The 22901-nt window shown below is 41.7% G+C and overlaps 1 protein-coding gene across 1 annotated transcript in view; it reads right to left on the bottom strand.

Moving 5' to 3' along the window:
* RNF130 (ring finger protein 130) overlaps positions 1 to 22901 on the bottom strand; it is a 109225-nt gene that overhangs the window by 17563 nt on the left and 68761 nt on the right. The window contains exons 4-5 of the mRNA XM_023193656.1: positions 5820 to 5891; positions 3889 to 3971 (exon numbers count right to left, since the gene is read on the bottom strand). Coding sequence (XP_023049424.1) covers positions 3889 to 3971; positions 5820 to 5891 — 155 coding nt within the window. The remainder of the gene's footprint in view (positions 1 to 3888; positions 3972 to 5819; positions 5892 to 22901) is intronic.

Genomic DNA, 22901 nt, shown 5'->3' with positions numbered 1-22901 from the left:
AAGTACTTCTAACTACTAAAAACTCCTATGACTAACCTTTAAGAGGTCTAAATAAGACGAGGTGACCAGCTCCTCAGTTTCTAAGATCTGCTGGCTAACATCCAAAGGAGAATCAGCTGTGATCACTAAGCCGAGGAGGGGGCCCCTCCGCCATGCCAACTGCCACCTGTCCACAGTAAACAGTGCGACAGAAGAGGAAAAAGAAAGGTCATGTGGCAAGAAGCAGGCAATCCCTGAGAGGCTGGACAGTTCTGGATAGAAAGCCCCACCTGAGCTTGTGAATTGTTAAGATGGACAGGAAGGTGTCCAGGCCCATCTCCCTCCCTCACGGAAGTGGGGAAGAGGCAGTGGGCAGGTATGACAGGAGAGGCTGTGGGGTGGTACTTGGGAGGGTGATGGCTTTGAAAGACAGGTTTAAAAACTGGACTGGGAAATACGAGTGTGACGAGATGCCGGCGAGTGGAGACAGAACACTGGAAGGAGCAGCCAGCCAACAGAACGAGACCCTAAGGAAGGGAGAGAGCAGGCACGCAGCAGCGCGGGGAGGAGCGGCATGGACCACAGCAGACGGCCTCTCCAGCCTGAGTGCCTGGGTCAGCAGGCTGAGGAATTCCATCCATTGCTTCCTCTGGGAAGTCGATGGTGAAGGGGTCCTCTGCGAGTGGAGAGTAAGCATGTGAGTTAAGGTGCTGAAGTAGAGTGAACACACCTGCAGGTGCTGCTGTGACGAACGCGGGACGCCAGCCAGGTCAGGGCAGGGCTCTGCGCAGCGGCAGGCCTGGCGGGGAGGCTATGTCTGCCAAGTCAGTTCAGTCCCGTGGGAGAACGGTGAGGGAGCAGAACCGCTTAGCAACATGAGGTACAGAGAGCCACAGCAGGTGACACCGACTCTGGCTTCAAAGACACTAGGGGCGGGGAGGCGTCCCAAGGCAGAAGGAATTCTGTAAGCGGCAGGTTGGTGAGAGCGAAGGCGCAGCTCTGCGAGTGGCATCTGCTGGGGAGAGGCTTGAAGAGGCGCATAGCCATCCTCAGCTCAGTGGTTCTCATCTGGAGGCAGCTTTGGTTGTCACAACTGTGTGTGGGTGGGTGCTACTGACACCTAGTGGGTAGAGGCCAAGGACACTGCAATGCCCACACCCCCAAACAATGACAATGGTCCCAAATGTCGACAGTGCCAAGGTGGAGAAATGTTGCTCTAGGTTAAAGACTGTCACAAGTACTGCTTGATGTATAAAGTTAATTTGTATTACACCTGATAATTGCACTGTCGCTACATGGCAGTGAGATGGGGTGCTGTGCTGAGCAGGCTGTGCGGTGCAGTCTAGGGAAAGTTACAGCTTGGTGACGCAGGGGGTGTCAGAGGAACAAACAGCCGCTCAGTTCCACAGCAACAGGGAAAACTCTACACTCAGCCAGGGCAGTGAGCACGGATAGTAACACAATGACCCAGTACTGAAAGACAGCTGAGTGACAGTACCATAGAGGGCGCAATGAAAGAAGTACGTGAAAAATTCTAACACTCATAAGCAGACCACAAACACAAACCACTTCTATGGTGGCAGGTGCAGCTGCAGAAATGGTTCAGATCAACCATGGCCTAGACCTTGCTGGAGGGCGTGGCCTTGCAGCATCAGAATCGGGCAGGAACTTATAAGTGCATACGCCTGGCCTCCACTCGGGATGTTTCTGAAAGCCTCCCAATGACTCCGATGCACAGTCAGGTCTGGAAAGCAGTGAACTAAATTTTAAGAAGAGGGACAGACGTCAGGCTCATGCCTGTGATCCCAGCATGTTAGGATGCTAGGATGGGAGGATTACTTGAGGCCAGGAGTTCACAGCAGCCTGGGCCACATAGTGAGACCCCAACTCTACAAAAAATAAAAATTATACAAAAGGAAAAAGATAACTCCAAATGAAACTGTGAAAAGTCAACACTGAAGGGATGAAGATAATGGGATTAAGCTCCCAGAATAACCTACTTCAGGCCGAGCCTCCCCTGAGGACCCCTCATTTTAGTAATGCCCATGAATGGTTCTGGAGGCCCTCATTTTTAGGTACCACACGGTTCTAGAGGATCCGGGGCTGAAATAGCAAGACAGAATTTGGAGCGCCTTGGCTTCTCCTGGTCATTCCAGTGTTGAAGCAGGCAAGTGCGGACGACGCCTCCCTGTGTCCCGCTGGCCCTCCTTCTGATTTGCACTTGCGTGTGCATTTCCTTTAGCCTCACGTTTAGACCATCAATGACTGCATGTGAAGGAAGACTGGTTGTTCCATAGTTTAATTTTCTACAGGACAGCCTACATTTAGTTTTATAGATTTTCCTTTATATATAAACTAGAATGACTTGACTTCTAGAATCTTGGATTTCTGTTTCAGTATATGTAATTCTTCTTCAGTTTGTTTTTCTTTTTTTAAAAACAGATTTTCCTAGACACAAAATAGATACTTTGTAAGTAAAATAAGACCGGTAGCCTCATGGAGATAACAACTCACAATTATTTTATTAATTCACATGCTCCATATTATAAGGCTGGAGTTGTGTGGATGTCTTTTAAATAGATGGGAGAAGAGGCAAACTCTTTGGTTTTAGGCTTCTTGGCAGGTGATTTCCTATTTATCCAATTGACACTCAGAACTGTGTATCTTAGTTTCATACTCCCCAGCTCGAGAGGAGCCATGGGAGAAACCAACATGGGCACCCAGGCACAGGCGAATCTTCTCCTCACGGAGGGAGGCTTGGGTCCTATGTGGGGAGCACGACATTAAAGGCAGGCCTTGACACAGCTCTGCCATTTCTGAATGTGCAACCCTGGAACCTGCTACTGGCTCACCATCCTTCACTGCACAACAGGGAAAAAACACCCTCTTAGGACTGCTGAGATAATTTAGGAGAAGATGAGTACAGTCTGCTCAGAGCAGAGCACCTGAATCACAGCAGGCACAAAGCAGGTATCAGTTCTCTCCATTTTGCATAATCCAGGTTTAGAAAAATATTTAATCCACGTCCCTGGAGTTGTGGTACCCAGAGCCAGGTGAGTTCGATGGAAGTCTCACTGAAGGGCCTAGTGATGTAGTCTAAGATGGACAGGAACAAGGGACTGTTTTTGAAACCTACATGAATCACAAATCAATGCCGAGCACAGTGGCTCACGCTTGTAATCCCAACATTCTGAGAGGACAAGGCAGGAGAACTGCTTGAGTCCAGGAGTTCATGTTCAGCTGTGGGCAACATAGCAAGAACCCCATCTTTAAAGAAAACAGGCCGGGTGAAGTGGCTCACGCCTGTATTCCCAGCACTTTGGGAGGCTGAGACTGGCGGATCACCTGAGGTCAGGAGTTCGAGACCAGCCTGGCCAACATGACGAAACTCTGTCTCTACTAAAAATACAAAAATTAGCGGAGTGTGGTGGTGGGTGCCTGTAATCCCAGCTACTCAGGAGGCTGAGGCAGGAGAATTGCTTGAACCCGGGAGATGGAGCTTGCAGTGAGCTGAGATTGCACCACTGCACTCCAGCCTGGGTGAAAGAGCGAGACTCTGATTCAAAAAAAAAAAAAAAAAAAAGAAAGAAAAACAAACATAAAAAGACAAATGAAACCAAAGAACAAGAATTCTCAACCTCAACACTCCTAGGCTGTGTCTGGGGAGTCTGGAGGCTGCGTGCCACGTCGCATATTGGCTACACCTAGGAAGGCTATGCAGCCTGCACCTGCTGAGCAGCACCACTCCCTGCCGGCCTCAGCCCCATGGCCAGCAATGCACAGCAGACGTGGCCTCCAGAAAGCCACGGGGTGGGTGGCACTCACAAGCAACGGAGATGCCCACTCTGAAAAGGAGGCATATAAAGCACATTAATATCATTCTTTTTCAAACAAATGAAGTTGACATACTTGCAGGGGAGAATTCGGACGACATCATTCTGCTTATAGCTCTCTATGCAGACTGCGCAATGATCAAAGTCTGGGTCAGTTTCCTAAAATGAAAAGTACAGAAACAAAAGTCACATGCTGCAAGTATACACATGGCTGGGATGCAATTCAGCTCAGAATCTTTCTGGGGCTACTATGGTAAGCAAGTGTTATAAAGTGAAAAATGATTAAAATTAATTTGTTTTTATTTGCCTAACTATATTGGCCCAAATTATGTCTAAGCGAATCTATTTTGTTTTTAAAATTATAACAATCTGTATTAATTCTGTTTATGATATGTCTTACAAAAATGAAGTTGTAATGAAAAAACTCTAATTTTTTCAAGGTTAGAATCAGCTTGGACCATCATGATCTCCCCGTCCCTCATTGCCCCTGTATGACTTATTGGTCTGAAGAGGTTTCACTGCTACGTCTGACAGTCTGGTTGCTCACCAGGATGCCCACTTAAAGACACACTGAAGTACAGACAGGAAAGACGGTGAGTCGAGTCCCAGTAGACTGCTGTCTAGAAACCCACCCCAAGACTGGGAGCTGTGAATCTGGTCACAGATTTGGGATGGAGAAGAGTCATTGGCTCAATTCAATACTTAGTATTCATCAAGAGTGAGAAAGAGTCAGCCAGGTATTTAGACACCAAATGAATTGAATTCCTTCCTCCTAGGACTGAGAAGGGGTTTTGCAAAAGTTGTTATAAAACAAAACATGCCAGGAACCTAAGCCAGGAAAACAGACTATCTGCCATGTCATTGTCACTTGGACTGAAACTCAGTGGACAACTCTTGCCAGGCCTAGCAGGTACAAACTAAGATGAATTGGCTTTAATGATTAAAGGAAATAACTGTGCTGGCCTGGGATACAATGTAAAATGGGTAGGTTAAATCCGCTCCAGGGAATTTCATCCTAATGTGGCAGCTGAGGCTACCAGGCCAAGAACACATTTACACTGTTACCTCTGGTTACCACTCCTCTGCCACTGAAATGCAAGCTGTTTTGATGCTACTTATATTTTCTTGAGTGATTTCCCCCCTTTTCTGTTTCCTTGGTGCACAATAAAGTTCACTAAGAATGTCTCCACCTTCTGAAGCTTGTTTCAAAGGCAACTAGATATGGTGGTATCAAGGCAATGGGAATACAATGGGTAAAGTCCAAGAAACTGATAAAACTTAAGACAGAGAATCATATGAAATTATTCTTCCAGGCACAACTCTGTGCTTAAACATTAGAATTGGGTGTGGGGCAGGAGACAGTTTTGGTTTTATGCCTTTTGAGATTCCATTTTCCCATTCTAGAAAACCTTGAACACTCTGAATGTAGGGGCAGCACTAAGGTGCAGCTGTGTCCTTCTAGCGGAGAAGCAGGGCTCTACTGTAACTAGAGCTCTGAGAGGGGGATGTCAGTCAGAGGTCTCCACCACAGCAGCCTGACACTGCCTCTCTCCCTGGTCCTCCAAGCCACCAGCGATGACCCTGACACACTTTGCTCTTCTTTCAAACTGCTCAACCCTGTAAAAAGAGCCCTTTTTTAGGTGAAACTCCCTAGAAATACTGGTCTTCAATTCTCCATGTAATTAGTGAAAAAATAAAACAACAAGAGACACAGCAAAGTCCCAGGAAGTATAGGAAGAAAACACACATCTTCTGGCTTTTTAACGCACAAATGGTCCCACTAGAATTCTCTGAAAATGTATGCTAGGTTTTAGCAGAAGAAAACTCTGTAGGAAAACACAGCTAGAGTTACTGTAAGAAAGTAGTTTAAAATAAAGCATTAGGTAGTATAGTTGGGAGAAAATCTAACAAATGAAATGTAAACAATTAGGGTGTGTCCTCTCCCACCAAACAAAAACAAAACTGTTTGATTATTTTTACAGTGCTAAAGTTAGTTCATTACTGTACCTTGTCACCCTTCTTTACTGTCCTGGTTGTCAATTTACTGATGGCTTTCTTAGCTGCATCTCCAAGACGACGCTGTGAAAATTGCAAATGAAAACAGATAGTAAGTGTAAGATCTCTGAATGACGTACTTTATTTCTAAGCAATTAAAAGTATAAAGTCTCCATTTTACTACATTCCTCTCCATGTCCTACATATAAGAGAATGATAAAAAATTTTTTTTTAAATAGAAAAACTGGTGGCTGTGCCACAGATTCAGCATTCTGGTTGAATAACAAAAAGTGTTAGAGCACCCTGTTAGGTCAAACTCCCTAGAAATATAGGTCTTCAATTCCCTAGCAGTAAAAAAGTCAGGTGTCATAATTGCTGCATTTTGTGTTGAATAAACATTTGAAATATCACAGCATTATCAAACCTACTTCTTGTACACTCCAGAGCCACTCCTGCTGCTCTAATGGCTTTTGGATTCTGCTCAAGGAATGATCACTATCAAGTGTGTAAATGCTGTCTTAGAAAAAGGGAACCCTGATTGCTCCTTGAAATTGCTTATCACATCATCAAGCGTGAACAGAAGGAACGCGTCACAGCTCTACTTCTGGCTCTGCTATACTATCCTCTGTCATCCTAGGAAGGTGTATTTACCTTCCAGGGTTGAGCTGTTTTCATTATCTCTAAGGTGAGGTCAGAGAATCTCTAGGGCTGGATTTATGCAACATTCTCCCAGATACTGGCTAGCACTGCTTGGCACCAACAACCCAAAGATGAAGAGATGGTGATCCCTACCCTTGAAAAGCTCACTGAACTGAGAACAGTTACATTAATGGTGAACCCTCAAGCATGCCCAGGGCCAGGTGGCAGCGCAGAGGAGGCAACTAGGAGGGGTGGGGTGAGAGGCAGGGGAGGAACATCAAGGAAGGTCTTGAGAAGTCGAGGCCCAGGTTAAGACTGGGAAGGGGTGAGACGGGAAAGGCATAGGGTTAGGAGGCGGTTCCGGGTGTAGGGATAGGAGGAGGTTCCAGGCAAAGTCATAATCTGGTAAAGATAAACAGGTGTAAAGAACAGGTATGTGAAGAAAACTAAGGAGAGCATCTGCTTTCCTGTTCAAATTAGAAAAGCTTTGTCAATCAGAGGGCCCTAGAACATTCACACTGGGACAAAGGGCACAAACCGAGACTGTCCCTGGCACATTAAGGAGATGGTCACTCTAGACACATCCGTGCCCTACACTGCGGGAAAAGGCAGATGCTGCTTCTCACGGAGCAAGGCGGAGACCAAAACAAGACACCTTAAGAATGTTAAAAACCCACACAAACATGTGAGAAAAAAGGTAGGGGAAAGTTTTAAATACACAAAAGAACAGAGAATAATTTAATAAAGCCTTCCCTATGTACCTAGCATCTGGCTTCCATTACCAGAATTTTACTTCTATTTTTCATCTGTTTCCCCTTTTTATTGTGTTAGATGATTCTGAAGCATATCACAAGCATCACATCATTTCAGCCATAAAATTCTCACTAAGCACCTCTAATAGATACAGGCTTTTGTTAGATGCCATTATCTTTCCTAACAAAAGTAACAATGATTAATCAACATTATCCAATACTCACACTATACTACAAGTTCCCTAGGTGTTTACAGAATGTCTTTAAGTAGCTGGCTTGTTTGAATCGAGATATAAAATCCACACACTGCGTGTGGCTGCTCTGTCTTCAAAGCCTAATCTATGAGTCCCCTCTATCATGCTGATTTTAAACCGCCTATGGAGACAGAACTGACGTAAAATAGACTGCATATATTTAAAATCTACACCTTGACATATATTTAAAGTTACAGTTTGAAGTTGCATATGAAATCTACACTTTTGTTTACACGACCTATGAAAACCTAGCTACAATCAAGACAGTGCATCGATCACATCCCCAAATTTCTTTGTGCCCCTTCCTAATTCCCTCCTCCCGCCACCCCATCCCTCCATGATCTACTTTTTGCTATAGCAGTTTGCAACTTCACGAATTTTATATAAAAGGAATAGATACAGTATGTACCATTGCGTGTAGGCTTCTTTCACTCAGCATGATTATCTTGAGATTAATCCACCTTGGTGCATGTTTCAACAGTTAACTCCTTTCTAATGTTATCTAGTATCCCACTGAAGAGATTGGCCCACAATATCCTTTCACCTGTTGATGGGACATCTGCATTGTGGTCCAGTTTTTGGCTGCACTGAAAAGCTGACAACATTCTTTAGTTGTATGAAGACTGTACAATTCTTTGCATGGACATATGCTTTCTTTTTTCCTGAGGTAAACACAACAAGTAGAAAGATGGGCTCACCTGACAGGTGTCTGACTTTTATTTAAGAGACTGCCAAAGTGTTTTCCAAACTGAGCACACTATTTTACATTTGCACCAGCAATGTGTAACTATAATAGTTCCTCCACATTCTCACCAATACTTGGTATGGTGAGTTTTTGTGGGTTTTTTGTGTTGGTTTGTTTCTGTTTTTTTCCGAGACAAAGTCTTGCTCTGTCTCCCAGATTGGAGTACAGTGGTGCAAACACAGCTCACTGCAGCCTCGACCTCTGGGGCTCACTCAAGTGATTCTCCTGCTTCAGCCTCCTGAATAGCAGGAACTACAGGGGTGCACCACCATGCCCAACTAATTTTTTTATTTTTATTTTTGTAGAGACGAGGTCTCACTATGTTGCCCAAGATGGTATCAAGCTTCTTGGCTCAAGCAATCCTTTCGCTCTGGCTTCCCAAAATGCCGAGATTACAGGTATGAGCCACAGCACCCAGCCTCCTTACAGTTTTAATTTGCATTTCCCTATTGTAACGATGTTGACCATCTTTTCCTGTACTTATTGGCCATATGTACATTGTTTCTGGTGAAGTGTCCGTTCAATTTTTTTGCCTGTACTTCTGAGTTGTTTTCTATTATTGACTTTTGAGAGAACATTACATATACCAGATAAAAATCCTTTTGCATGTATTTTCCCTCACTTTATGGCAATTTCGATGAAGTCAATCATTTTTTCATTTGGTAGATTGTGCTCTAGTATCATATTAAGGAATCTTTGCCTATTTCAGGGTTACAAAGACATCTCCCTGTTTTCTCTTCTAGAAGTTTTATGGTTTTATACGTTGTATTTAGGGTTCTGACTCATTCTGTGTATTCTGTCAGGTACAGACGAATTTTTTTTTTTTTTTTGCATATGGACATACAATTGGTCTAGAATCATTTGCTGAAAAGGTTGTCCATTCTCCACAGAATCACCTTTCCAAATCTGTCAAAAATCAATTGTACATAAATGTGTGGGTCTATGTGCGGACACCACGCATCTATTTACCATTAAGGAAAAACAATCCTGTCCTGATTTCTGAAGCTTTGTAATAGGTCTAAAATTAGGTGGTGTTAACCATCCTACATTTCCTTTCTATTCTAACATCCTTGTGGTTCTTCTTGAGATTTTGCACTCCCATATGAACTTTAGGATCAGCTTGTCCATCTCTATGATAAAAGACATCAGGGATTTACAATGAGATTGTGCTGAATGTATACATCCACTTGGGGAGAACGGCATCTTAATAACATTAAGTTTTCCACTCAACACTGTGTATGTGTCTCTCTACCTACTTAGCTCTCTACCTACTTAGTTGATTAATTTCTCTCAGCAATAGTTAGTTTTCAGTATATAGGGCATATGGCATATTTTGTCAGATTTATTGTTAAGAATTTCCTATTTGTTGATAATATGGAAAATGGGATTTCTTAAAATTTAACTTTCTTGGAGATGCGGTCTTGTTATGTTGCCCAGGCTGGACTTAAACTCCTGGGTTCAAATAATCTTCCTACCTCAGCCTTACAAGTAGCTGGGACTACAGGTGTGCACCATCTGCTTGATGACAATGCATTTTTAAAAACCAATTCTTCATTACTCATATATAGAAATAAAATTAATTCTTTTATATTGATCTTGTATCATGGAACCTTGTTAAATCTGTTGGTCTTTTTCATAGATTCCAACATATTTTCTACACGAAATTTCTACAGAAAATAATGTTGTCTGTAAATGAAGGCAGCTTACTTCTACATTTCCACAATGGATGCCTTTTACTTCTCTTCCTTTTTATTTACTGTGCTGACTAGAATCTAAAGAACAACGCAGAAACAGAAGTGACCAGAGGACACATTCTTCTCTTGTTCCTAATGTTAGAAAAAAGAATTTAGTTGTTCACCATTAAATATAATGGTAGCTGTCAAGTTTTTCATAGATGCCCCTAATAGTTTGAGGAAAGTTTTAAAATCAGGAATCGATGTTGGACTTTGGCAAATATCTTTTCTCCATCTATTGAGATCATACAGTTTTAACTTTTTCAGCCTGCTAATATGGTAATAATACATTAATTTTTGAATGTTAAATGAAACTTACATTCCTGGAGTAAACACCACCTAGTCATGATGAATTTATACATATTGTTGAATATAATTTGCTAAATTTTTGTTTAGAATTTTTGCATCTACGTTCCAGAGGGGAACTGGTCTGTAGTTTTATTTCTGTCTAGTTTTGGTATTAGGAATGATACTGGTGCCATACAATGAAATTGGAGGTATTCCTGCCTTTTCCACTTTCTGTATAAGTTAAGCATTTGAAATCAAAATCTGAAAAGCTCTAAAGTATGAAACACTGTCAGTGCCAACAAGAAACTCAATGGAAATGCTCACTACAGCATTCTGAATTTCAGAATTTTGGATTTTGTATGCTGAAATGGTAAGTATAATGCAAATATTCCAGAATCTGAAAAACTTCTGGTCCAAAGCATTTTGGATAAAGGGTATTCAACCTATAGTTTGTTTGATATTGTTATCACAGCTGCCCCATGAACAACATGGAAGCACCCATCTCCATCAAGTCATCTCCTATTAATTACTCTGGTGTAGTATCTATTTGTTCTTGAATTTCTCCAACATCCTTATCTTGAAACCCTGACTTTTTTTTGTCATATCCACAATCCGCTTCATGATTTCCTTGACTGGCTCTATCACAAATACTGTGAACTGATGTACAATGCCTGAACACAGTTTTCTCCAATAGAAATCTTTTGTTTAGACTTTCATGGCACTTCCTATAATAATAATGACATCTTCAACAGTGCAATCTTTCCAGACTTTCATGATGTTTTATCTGGATTCTATTCTATAGCATTAAATGCTTTACGCAGCATACTGTGTGTACTAAGCCGTATGGGTCCTTATGACCCCCTGCTTTAGAGGCTGAATTCGAGGCATGTCTGGAGTCGAGAAGACCTCTCTGAAGCCTTCAGTATTGAATTCATGGGGTTCTGGGTGGCCAGGGACATGTTCCAATATCAAAAACACGTTAAAAGGCAGTCCTACTCTGGCAAGGTACTTCCTAATTTCAGGGACAAAGCACTATAAAACCAATTCAGAAAGAGTTCCCACTATTCGGTCCTCCCTGTTTTGCAATTAAAAACTGGTGGATGGTATTTATAATTTCCCTTCTAGGCTGGGGTTTAGTAGCTTTATCAATAACGGCAGTCTTAATCATAGACCTGACTGCATTTGCACAAAACAAATGCCTGAAGTCTTAGTTCTCTTTTCTCTTCCTTACTACTAAATGTCCTTTGTGGCATTTCCCCCCTCAGATAGGGTACTTTCATCAACATTAAAAATCTGTTCAGAAAAATAACCTTTCTCCTGAATGATTTTCTTAATGAAATCTGGGAACCTGACTTGACTGCTATTTCTTGTCAAAAGCTACTTCTCCTGTTATCTTGTCATTTTTAAAGCCAAATCTCTTTCTAAACTTTTCAAACCAACCTTTGCTGCCGCTGAATTCTCCAGCTCTATATCCTTTGCTTTGCTTTTCCTCAAATCACATTGGATACTATAGGTACGCCTTCCTTATAGAAATCCTGCACCCAAATAAAAGCTGCAAAAGGTATTTAGCAAAAAGTATACCATTTTTGTGCCTGTTAGTGTAGCTATTGCAATGGCTTCATGAGTAGATTTTTCTGTTCTCTTGTGTGTTTTAAATGATATGCTAAGTCATTCCTTGTGAAATGGCAGCACCTGTGCTGAAGACCTCTATCTATGGTACGTATCAAGCAATACAACTTTTTCTTGTAATGTCATGACTTCTCTCTGCTTCTTGGGAGCATTTCCAGCATCACTATGGCACTTCATACAGGTCCCATGGTGTCATATTCAAGGTTCATGAAGTTGCACTAAATACAATGAAAACTACGTGAGAACTACAAGAGATCACTTTTACGGCAATAACTCAACCTACTGGAGGGGCAAACTGCTCATAAGGGTAGGTTACATGACATTTTAAGTGGATACTGGCAACACCTGCAATCACAATAGCAACAGGTGGCTATGAAACTGTTCCATTAATACATTACATACTACCGTTAATTTTATGCAGTTACGATTTAACACAGTTTACATTTCTTTCAACTGTGAAGAAATGTAACACAGTTTACATTTCTTTCAACCGTGCTGCCTTGTATTTGTGTGTTTTAATAACTGTTAACTTTTTACAATGGATCTTTGTATATTTTATGATAAATGATAAAACAGACTAGTATCTACATGTATTTTAAATATGATGACATACCTTTTCCCACTTTTGTGTGATCTCTTCAATTTCTTTCATCGGTATTTGAGAATATTCCTTGGTTAAATTTATTATTCTTATGTATTTTATTTTTATGTGACCTGTAAATAGGACTTCTTTCTTGATTTCCTTATTATCCAATTTGTTACTGGCGTATAGAAATGATACTAACTTTTGTTTTTTTTTTTTGAGACGGAGTCTCGCTGTGCCGCCCAGGCTGGAGTGCAGTGGCCGGATCTCAGCTCACTGCAAGTTCCGCCTCCTGGGTTTACACCATTCTCCTGCCTCAGCCTCCCGAGTAGCTGGGATTACAGGCGCCCGCCACTTTGCCCGGCTAGTTTTTTTTTTGCATTTTTTTTTAGTAGAGACAGGGTTTCACCGTGTTAGCCAGGATGGTCTCGATCTCCTGACCTCGTGATCCGCCCGCCTCGGCCTCCCAAAGTGCTGGGATTACAGGCTTGAGCCACCGCGCCCGGCCGAAATGATACTAACTTTTGTACAAACTTTGTATCCTCCAACTTTACTGAATTTATCAGGTTTATGAGTTTTTGGTGAACTCTTTTGTTTTTTTTCTACATATGGTCACATAACCTGAAAAAGGAGACAATACTCTTTATGATATGGATGCCCCTCCCTCCCTCCCTTCCTTTCTTCTATTTTTTTTCTTAGAGACGGGGTCCCTACTCTCTCACCCATGCTGGAGTGTAGTGGCGTGATCATGGCTCACTGCACCCTGGACCTCCTGGGCTCAATCGATCCTCCTGCCTCAGCCTCCTGAATACCTGGGACTATAGGCACACACCACCACACCTGGCTAATTTCTGTATTTCTTGTGGAGAAAGGGGTCTCCTCACATTGCTCAGGCTGGTCTTGAACTACTGGGCTCAAGTGATCCGCCTACCTTGGTCTCCCAAAGTGCTGCGATTACAGGTGTGAGCCACGAAGCTTGGCCACCTTTTATTTCTTTCTATGTTCTGACTGCTCCGGCTATGACTTCCAGTACTATGTGGAATAGAGGGGTGGTAATTAGAAGTGAGCATCCTTGTCTTGAACTAGTTCTTAAAGGAAAGTCTTTCAGCTTTTTCTAATACGATGTTAGCTGTGGGTCTTGTATATCCTTCATTATATTGAAGTATGTTCCTTCTATACCTAATTTGCAAAGAATGTTGAATTTTACCAAATGCCTTTTCTGTGTCTATTGAGAATATGGTATTTGTTGTTCCTTTATTCTGTTGATGTGATACATCACAATTATTGACTTGCATGTCAAAATACCCATCCCTGGGACAAATCCCACATTATATCACTGTGTTATCTTTTTGATGTGTTGTTGGGTTCACTTTGCTTCAAACTGGGTTGAGGATTTTTGTGTCTATGTTCAAGGACATTGGCCTGCCGTTTTCTTATTTCGTTGTGCCCTTGCCTGGTTTTAATATTGGAATAATCTGGGTCTGGTAGACTGAGTTAGAAAGAATTCTCTCTTCTTTCATTTTTTGAAATAGTTTCAGAAGAACTGACATTAATTCTCCTTTATAAATTTGATGGGATTTGGCAGTAAAGCCATCTGGTCCTGGGTTTTTTGTTGAGGGGTCATTACTATTTATTGCTCTGTTCATGTTTTCTGTTTCTTCTTGGTTCAATGTTGGCAGGTTGCATGTGGCTAGGAATGTATCAATTATCTCCAGGTTTTCCAGTATGTTAGTATACAGTTCTTCACAAACCTCTGATGATCCTTTGTATTATGTTGGTTTCAGTTGTAATGTCTCCTTTTACATTTCTGATTTTATTTGAGGCTTCTTTTATTCTTGGTCTTTTAGCCATTTATCTATTGAAAAAACTAACTTTTCATTGTGTTGATCCTTTGTATTGTGTTTTTAGTCTCTATTTCATTTAGTTCTATGCTGATCTTTATTATTTCTTTCATTCTACCAATTTTGAGTTTGGTTTATTCTTGCTTTTCCAGTTCCTTGAGGTGCATAACCAGGCTCTTCATTTGAAATATTTCTAATTGTTTGATTTAGGCATTCATTGATATAAACACTTCCCTCTTAGCACTGCTTTTGCTTTATCTTGTAGGTTTCGGTATGTTTTATTTCCATTTTCATTTATTTCAAGAACTTAAGAAATATCTTTCTTAGGCCGGGCACGGTGGCTCAAGCCTGTAATCTCAGCACTTTGGGAGGCCGAGGCGGGCGGATCACAAGGTCAGGAGATCGAGACCATCCTGGCTAACGCGGTGAAACCCCGTCTCTACTAAAAAAATACAAAAAAAAAAAACTAGCCAGGCGAGGTGGCGGGCGCTTGTAGTCCCAGCTACTTGGGAGGCTGAGGCAGGAGAATGGCGTAAACCCGGGAGGCGGAGCTTGCAATGAGCTGAGATCCGGCCACTGCACTCCAGCCTGGGCGACAGGGCAAGACTCATCTCAAAAAAAAAAAAAAAAAAAGAAATATCTTTCTTAATATGTTCGTCAACCATATGGTAGTTAGAGATCATGTTGTTTAGTTTCCATGTAGATACTATTTCCAAAGTTCATCTGGTTATTCAGCTTTATTCCACTGTGTTCTAAGATGCATGATATTATTTTTATTTTTAAAAATTTGTTGAGACTTGTTTTGTAGTCTAATTTATAGTGTTTCTAAAGAATGTTACATATGTTGAGGAAAATGTGTATTCTGCAGCAATCTGATACCGTGTTCTGTAAATGTCTGTTACGTCCATTTGGTACACAGTACAGTTCAAATCCAATGTATTCTGTTAATTTCTGTCTAGATAATCTGTCCAATGCTGACAGCAGGTGTATTAGTTTGTTTTTATGCTGCTATGAGGAAATACCCCAGACTGGGTAATTTATAAAGAAAAGAGGTTTAATCAATTCAGTTCTGCATGGCTAAGAAGGCCTCTGGAAACTTACAATCATAGCAGAAGGCACCTCTTCACAGGGCAGCAAGAGAGAGAATGAGTGCCAGCAGGGGAAATGCCAGACGCTTATAAAACCATCCCATCAGATCTTGTGAGAACTCACTCTCTATCACAAGAACAGCATGGAGTTAACCACCCCCATGGTTCAATTACCTCCCACCGGGTCCCTCACATGACACATGGGGATTATGGAACTATAATTCAAGATGAGATTTTGGTGGAGACAGCCAAACCATACCAGCACGGTACTGAATTTCCCAATCATTATTGTATTGGAGTGTATCTATCCCTTGAGGACTAGTAATATTAGCTTTACCTATTTATGAGTGCCATGGTGTTGGCTGTAAAAATATTTTGAATTGTCATATCCTCCTGCAGAATTGATCCCTTCACTATTATCTATTTACATAGTCTTTTTTACTTTTTTACATAATGTCTGTTTTATCTGACATAAGAATAGCTATTCTTACTTGCTTTTGCTTTCTGTTTGTGTAGCATATCCTTCTCTATCCCTGCACTTTCAGTCTATCTGTGCGTCTACGTATCACACAGTTGTGTCATTTTAACAAATCCATTCAGTCAGGCTGTATCTTTTAAGTGGAGCATTTAATCCATTTAGGTTCAAAGTTAACAATGATATATGACATTTTGTTCCTGAAATACATTGTTATCCAGCTGTTTTCTAAATTCTTTATTTTTTCTTGTCTTTGTAGTTTCATAGAGTTCTGTCATGGTGCCAGTTGACTCCTTTCTCTTCTTCGTGTAATTGTTTTATGAGACTTGTGAATTTTATACTTTCATGTGTTTTTATGATGACGAATATCAACCTTTTGTTTCCATGTTTGAGACTCCTTTGAGCATTTCCTAGAGCATTAGTTCAGTGGTGATGAATTCTCTTAGTGTTTGCTTGTCTGAGAAAGACCCCATTTCTCCTTCATTTACAAAGTTTATTCTAGCTGGATGAAAATTTTTCTCCTTGTAGCACTTTGAAAATAGCATTCCATTCTCTTCTGGCTTGTGTAGCATATCTTTCCCTATCTGCTGAGAATGTCTGTTGTTTGTCTGATGGAGCTTCCTTTACAGGTGACTAGGTGTTTTTCTCTTGTTGATTTTAGAATTTTTTCCTTCACACTGACTTTAAGCAATCTGATGACTATATGGTCATGGTGAAGTCCTTTTGCAATGTATTTGCCTGTTGTTAATCTTTGTGCCTCTTGTATCTGAATGACTACACGTCTTGCTAAACTAAGGAAGTTGTTTTCATCAATTATTTCCTTAAATAAGTTTTCTAAACTCCTTGCTTTTTTCTTCTTCCTCTGAAACACCAATGACTCAAAGTTTAGTTGCTTTATATAGTCCATGCTTCTTGGAGGCTTTATTTATTCTTTTAAAGTCTCTCTTTTCTGTATTTTTGTGTGACCAGATTCATCCAAAACACTTGTCGTCAAGTTGTGAGATGCTTTTCTTCTACCTGATCTAGTTCAGTGACCCCCCCAACCTTTCTGGCACCAGGGACAGGTTTTGTGGAAGACAATTTTTCCACAGACTGGAGGGTAGGGGATGGTTTCAGGATGATTCAAACGCATTACATTTATTGTGCACTTTATTTCTATTATTATTAAATTGTAATATATAATGAAATAATTATACAACTCATCATAATGTAGAATCAGTGGGAGCCCTGAGCTTGTTCTCCCTCAAGTAGATGGTCCCATCTGGGAGAGATGGGAGACAGTGAGAGATCATTAGGCATTAGATTCTCATGAGGAACACTCAACCTAGATGCCTTGCACGTACAGTTCACAATAGGCTTCACACTCCTATGAGGATCTAATGCCACCCCTGATCTGAGAGGAGGCGGAGCTCAGGCAGTAATGCTAGCAATGGGGAGTGACTGTAAATACAGATGAAGCTTCAGTCACTCACCTGATGCTCAGCTCCTGCTGTGTCCTGGTTCCTAACAGGCCATAGACCAGTACTCATGGTCTAGATCACTGTTGGGAACTGCTGGTCTAAATCATGGTTAAAGCTTTCGAATGTATTTTGTAATTCCTTCGATGAATATTTCATTTCCAGGAGCTGTTTTTAAAATAAAAAACTTAGGCCGGGCGCGGTGGCTCAAGCCTGCAATCCCAGCACTTTGGGAGGCCGAGATGACCATCCTGGCTAATACGGTGAAACCCCGTCTCTACTGAAAAGTACAAAAAACTAGCCAGGCGAGGTGGCGGGTGCCTGTAGTCCCAGCTACTCAGGAGGCTGAGGCAGGAGAATGGCGTAAACCCGGGTGGCGGAGCTTGCAGTGAGCTGAGATCCGGCCACTGCACTCCAGCCTGGGCGACAGAGTGAGACTCCGTCTCAAAAAAATAAATAAATAAAATAAAATAAAAAATAAAAAACTTATATTATTTGACATTTTGAGGATTTAAGGATCCATTGTTGGAGAATTACTGTATTTTTTTAGGGGGTGTGTCATACTATCTTTTTCATACTTCCTATAGTATTATATCGATTTCTTCACATCTGCACAAATAATTGCTTGTCCTTATTTTTGAATTTGTTGTTGGACTGCACATTTTTTAATCCTGAGGATGTTACTATGACGTAATTTGAGTAGGACTGTTTGATTTTGCTTCTGGGTGTGTTCAGTAGCAAATACTCTATGATTTCCTTGGATATAAACAATCTTAGTGTGGTGGATTTCTCACATGCTGGTTATAACAGTGGTGTACTGGGTGGGTGCGCTGGCTCATAACCTCCTGAGAAGCTGGGGTGGCATGAGCAATGGTGGTAACAGAAGTCATGAGAAGCTTTTCTTGTTCCCAAGTGCTGTGTATTTGTGTAAGCAGATGTTGTAATGGGCTGTGTAGGTCAACCTCAGGTCAGCAGGTGGTAGTTGCAGGTCAGAGCTGGTTGCAGTTGTAACAGTAAGGTTTATGACTTATCTTTGTTAACCAGGAGAAGTACCTAAGTGTCCCATGCAATGGGATGGACCAGGGAAAGCTCAGTGGTTTGGGTCTTACACTCAGCCTTGGGGAAGAGGAGGGGACTGGTGGGGAGAGGTGAAGCTGGGTAGAGCTGGACTGGGCAAGACAGCCATTTGGTCTCCCAACAGCAGGCACAACCACTGGCTCTGACAGGGATCTAGGGACAGTTGCCAGACCCTGCAGAAATGCCTAGGTAAAGATTAGAGCAACTGATATTGCGCCAGTGTCCCTACACAGGAAGGCAAAGGCAAACCGGCTGTTAAAACCAGGCAAACAGTATGGGACCTGCCTCTCTCTCACTCTCCAGAACCACTGGGACTCGTTTCCTCATCCCAACCACAGGAATCAGACGGACCATACAAAGCCTTCAGTCAGCAAAGCTGCCTTACGCAGTAAAACTTGCTACTGGGGCCAAAACCATATCTCTCAGGCAAATCTCCTGCTCCAGTCCCATGATGGGGGGGCAGGGGTCCAATTCTGGTGCCCGAAGCTAGAGGCCCAAGCTGTACTCATTTATCATTTCTGGCTGTGTGGGCCCCTTTCCTATCAAAGACCCAGTGTTCCAATCGTGGCATGAGACTTTATAATGCTAACAGATGCTGCTGCTGCTAGGTCACAGGATTCCCACACAGCCTGCCATGAGCTAGAATTGAGAATGTAGTCCTCTTATCAGCCACCAGGTTTGGGAAAATGCATGAGATGCATCCCAGGTTGTTCCTTCTCAATGTCTCTCAGCTACTCCCTAAGTAAGATCGAGGGCTTGGGAGGCTCAAGGTGCTCTCCTGTGGCCTGGATTGTACAACTCCCCAATGGGAAGATGAACTGCAGAGCACACTCACTCCCCATCTCTTGTATTGGGGATTTTCTCAGTTTTTAGCCAGACTCTGCCAGGAGAACTGTCTCCGAATTTTCTCTTTCTCAGTGTCTGAAACGTTCTGTTTAATTCCTGTGTTCCTTCTTGGATAAAAGTTAATGATGTGACTACGTGCACACTATTTTGCTTTTTCCAAGTGGGTTAGGCATGCTGGAAAAGCCTCTAATCTGCTGGCTCTGGGGGAAAAACCCATACAAAGACTGTGTTTTCTATTTCTGTGAATAATATCACTGGCATTTTGATAGGGAATACATTCAATCTGCAGGTCACTTCTGATAGTTATTGTCATTTTCACAATATTAGTTATTTCTATCCATGAACAAGGGATGTCCATTTTTTGTTCTCTCTTCAATTTCTGTCATCAGTGTTTTACAGTTTTCCTTGCAGACATTTTTCTTCTCTTTGATTAAATTTATTCCTGGGTATTTTATTATTTTTTGGTGGCTATTGTAAATAAGATGAACTTCTTGATTTATTTTTCAGTGACTTAATTGTTGGTGTATATACATGGAACTGATTTCTGTATGTTAATTTTGTATTCTGCAACTTTATTTATTAGTCCTACAAGAACTTCCAGTAATAACATGTTAAATAGAAGTGGTGAAAGTGGGCATCCTGTGTTTTTCCACATCTTAGTGGAAACATTTTCTGCTTTTCCACATTCAGTATGATGTTGGTTGTGTGTAAGTCATATACGGCCTTTATTGTGTTGAAGTATGTTCTTTCTATACCTAACTTGTTAAGAGTTTATATCATGAAGCCACTTATCAAATGCTTTTTCTGCATCTACTGGCATTACCACGTTTTTTTATTCTTCATTCTGTTGATGTGATGCATCACATTTATGGATTTGCATATGTTGAACCATCCTTGTATTCCCTGCGATAAATCCCACTTGTTCATCATAAATGCTCTTTTCAACGTGCTGCTGGATTCGGTTTGCTGGTATTTTCATTGGGGGTTTAAAAATTTATGCTCATCAAGGATACTTGTCTATATTTTTATTTTGTTGCATCCTCATATGGTATTGTTATTAGGGTAATGCTGGCCTTGTGGACTGAGTTCAGAAGAGTTCCCTTCTCTTCAATTTTGTTTTTTAAAAATTAATTAATTAATTAATTAATTTACTTATTTTGTGAGATGGAGTCTTGCTCTGTCGCCCAGGCTGGAGTGCAGTGGCACAATCTCCGCTCACTGCAAGCTCCGCCTCCCAGGTTCACGTCATTCTCCTGCCTCAGCCTCCCGAGTAGCTGGGACTACAGACGCCCGCCACCACGCCCAGCTAATTTTTTGTATTTTTAGTAGAGACAGGGTTTCACTGTGTTAGCTAGGATGGTCTTGATCTCCTGACCTCATGATCCGCCTGCCTTGGCCTCCCAAAGTGCTGGGATTAAAGGCACGAGGCACTGCACCCAGCCTCTTCAATTTTCTGGAAGAGTATGAGAAGAACTGGAATTAGCTCTTCTTTAAATGTTTGGTAGAATTCTCCAATAAAGGAATGAAGTGCTGGACTTTAATGGGAGACTTTTAATTACAGATTCACTCTCATTACTCTTAACTGGTCTGTTTGATCAAGTTTTCTATTTCCTTTTGATTCTATGTTGGTATATGTGTATGGGAAAATTTACCGGTGGTTTGTCAGTTTTATTTTTTCAAATATTTTTATTTCACTGATCATCTGTATTGTTTTAGTCTTTTTTAAAATTTTATTTCTTTTGGAGACAGGGTCTTGCTCTGTTGCCTAGGCTGGAGTGCAGACTGGCTCACTGTAACCTCTGCCTTCTGGGCTCAAGTGATTCTTCCATCCAGCCTCCTGAGTAGCTGGGATTACAGGTGCACACCGACGCGCCTGGCTTGTTTGTATTTTTATTTCTAGAGATGGCATTTTGCCATGTTGCCCAGGTTGGTCTTGAACTCCTGGACTCAAGCAATCAGACTGCCTTGGCCTCCCAAAGTGCTGGGATTACAGGCATGAGCCACCATGCCTGATCCTTTCGTCTTGATTTCGCTTATTCTTGATTTGAATTTCATTATTATTATTATTATTATTTTTGCTTCTTCTGATTTTGGGTTTGCTTTGTTTTCACTTTTTTCTTTGAGACAGAGTCTCGCTCTGTCACCAGGCTGGAGTGCAGTGGCATGATATCGGCTCACTGCAACCTCTGCCTCCTGGGTTCAAGCAATTCTCCTGCCTCAGCCTCCCAAGTAGCTGAGACTACAGGTGTGCGCCACCATGCCCAGCTACTTTTTGTATTTTTAGTAGAGACGGGGTTTCACCATGTTGGCCAGGATGGTCTCGATCTCTTGACCTCATGATCCGCCCACCTTGGCCTCTCAAAGAGCTGGGATTACAGGCATGAATCACTCTGCTCGGCCTGTTTTTGCTTTTATAATTCTTGAGATACATCATTAGATTGTTTATTGCAAAACTTTCTATTGTTTTGATGTAATTGTCAATTGCTATGAACTTCCCTCTTCAAACTGCTTTTGCTATATCCCATAGGTTTTGGTATGTTCTTTTCATTTTATTGAAGAAATTTTAAAGTTTCCTTCCTAATTTACTCATTGATCCATTGGTTGTTTAGGAGCATGTTTGTAAATTTCCATGTATTTGTACAATTCCAATAGTTTCTATTGTTACTGATTTCTACCTTTATTCCATTTGTGGTCAGAAAAGATCCTTCGTATGATTTTAATTTTTAAAAAGTTTTTAAAACTAAGAAATAGCATCTGACTATATTGCCCAGGCTGGTCTCAAACTCTTGGACTCATGAGATCTTTTCTGCCTTACCTGCCCTAGTAGCTGGGACTACATGCAAGCAAAACTGAGTCCGGCTGATCTCAAATCTTTTCATTTTGTTGAGACTTGTTTTGTGGCTTAACATGTGGCCAATCTTGCAGAATACTCTACTGGTGATGAAAACAATGTGTATTTTGCAGCTGTTGTATGAAATATATTGTAAATGTGTTACTTCAATTTGGTCTAAAGTGCAGTTTAAATCCAGTGTTTCTTTATTTTTTTGAGATGGAGTATCGCTTTGTCACCCAGGCTGGAGTGCAGTGGTGTGATTTCAGCTCACTGCAGCCTCTGCCTCCCAGGTTCAAGTGATTCGCTGCCTCAGCCTCCCGAGTAGCTGGGATTATAGGTGTGCATCACCATGTCTGGCTGACTTTTGTGTTTTTAGTAGAGACAGGGTTTTGCCGTGTTGGCCAGGCTGGTCTCAAATTCCTGGCCTCAAGTGATCCGCCTGCCTTGGCCTCCAAAAGTGCTGGGATTACAAGTGTGAGCCACAGTGCCCTGCCTGTTTTTATCTGATACAAATACAGCCACTCCTGTTGAGTTTTTATTTCCCTTTGCGTGGAATATCTTTTTTGCACCCCTTCATTTTTAGCCTATATGTGCCTTTAGAAGTGAAGTGAGTTGGCCGGGCATGGTGGCTCCCCAGCACTTTCGGAAACTGAGGCGGGCGGATCACTTGAGGTCAGGAGTTCAAGACCAGCCTGGCCAACACGGTGAAGCCTCATCTCTCTAAAAATACAAAAATTAGCCAGGGATCGTGGTGGGCACCTGTAATTTATTCAGGAGGCTGAGGCAGGAGAATTGTTTGAACCCGGGAGGCAGAGGTTGCAGTGAGCCAAGATCGCACCACTGCATTCCAGCCA

The sequence above is a fragment of the Piliocolobus tephrosceles genome, chromosome 4 (assembly GCF_002776525.5).
Source record: "Piliocolobus tephrosceles isolate RC106 chromosome 4, ASM277652v3, whole genome shotgun sequence".
Classification (NCBI taxonomy): Eukaryota; Metazoa; Chordata; class Mammalia; order Primates; family Cercopithecidae; genus Piliocolobus; species Piliocolobus tephrosceles.
Note: the sequence above shows the minus strand (reverse complement) of the source record. Positions and strands in the feature narration are given on the sequence as shown.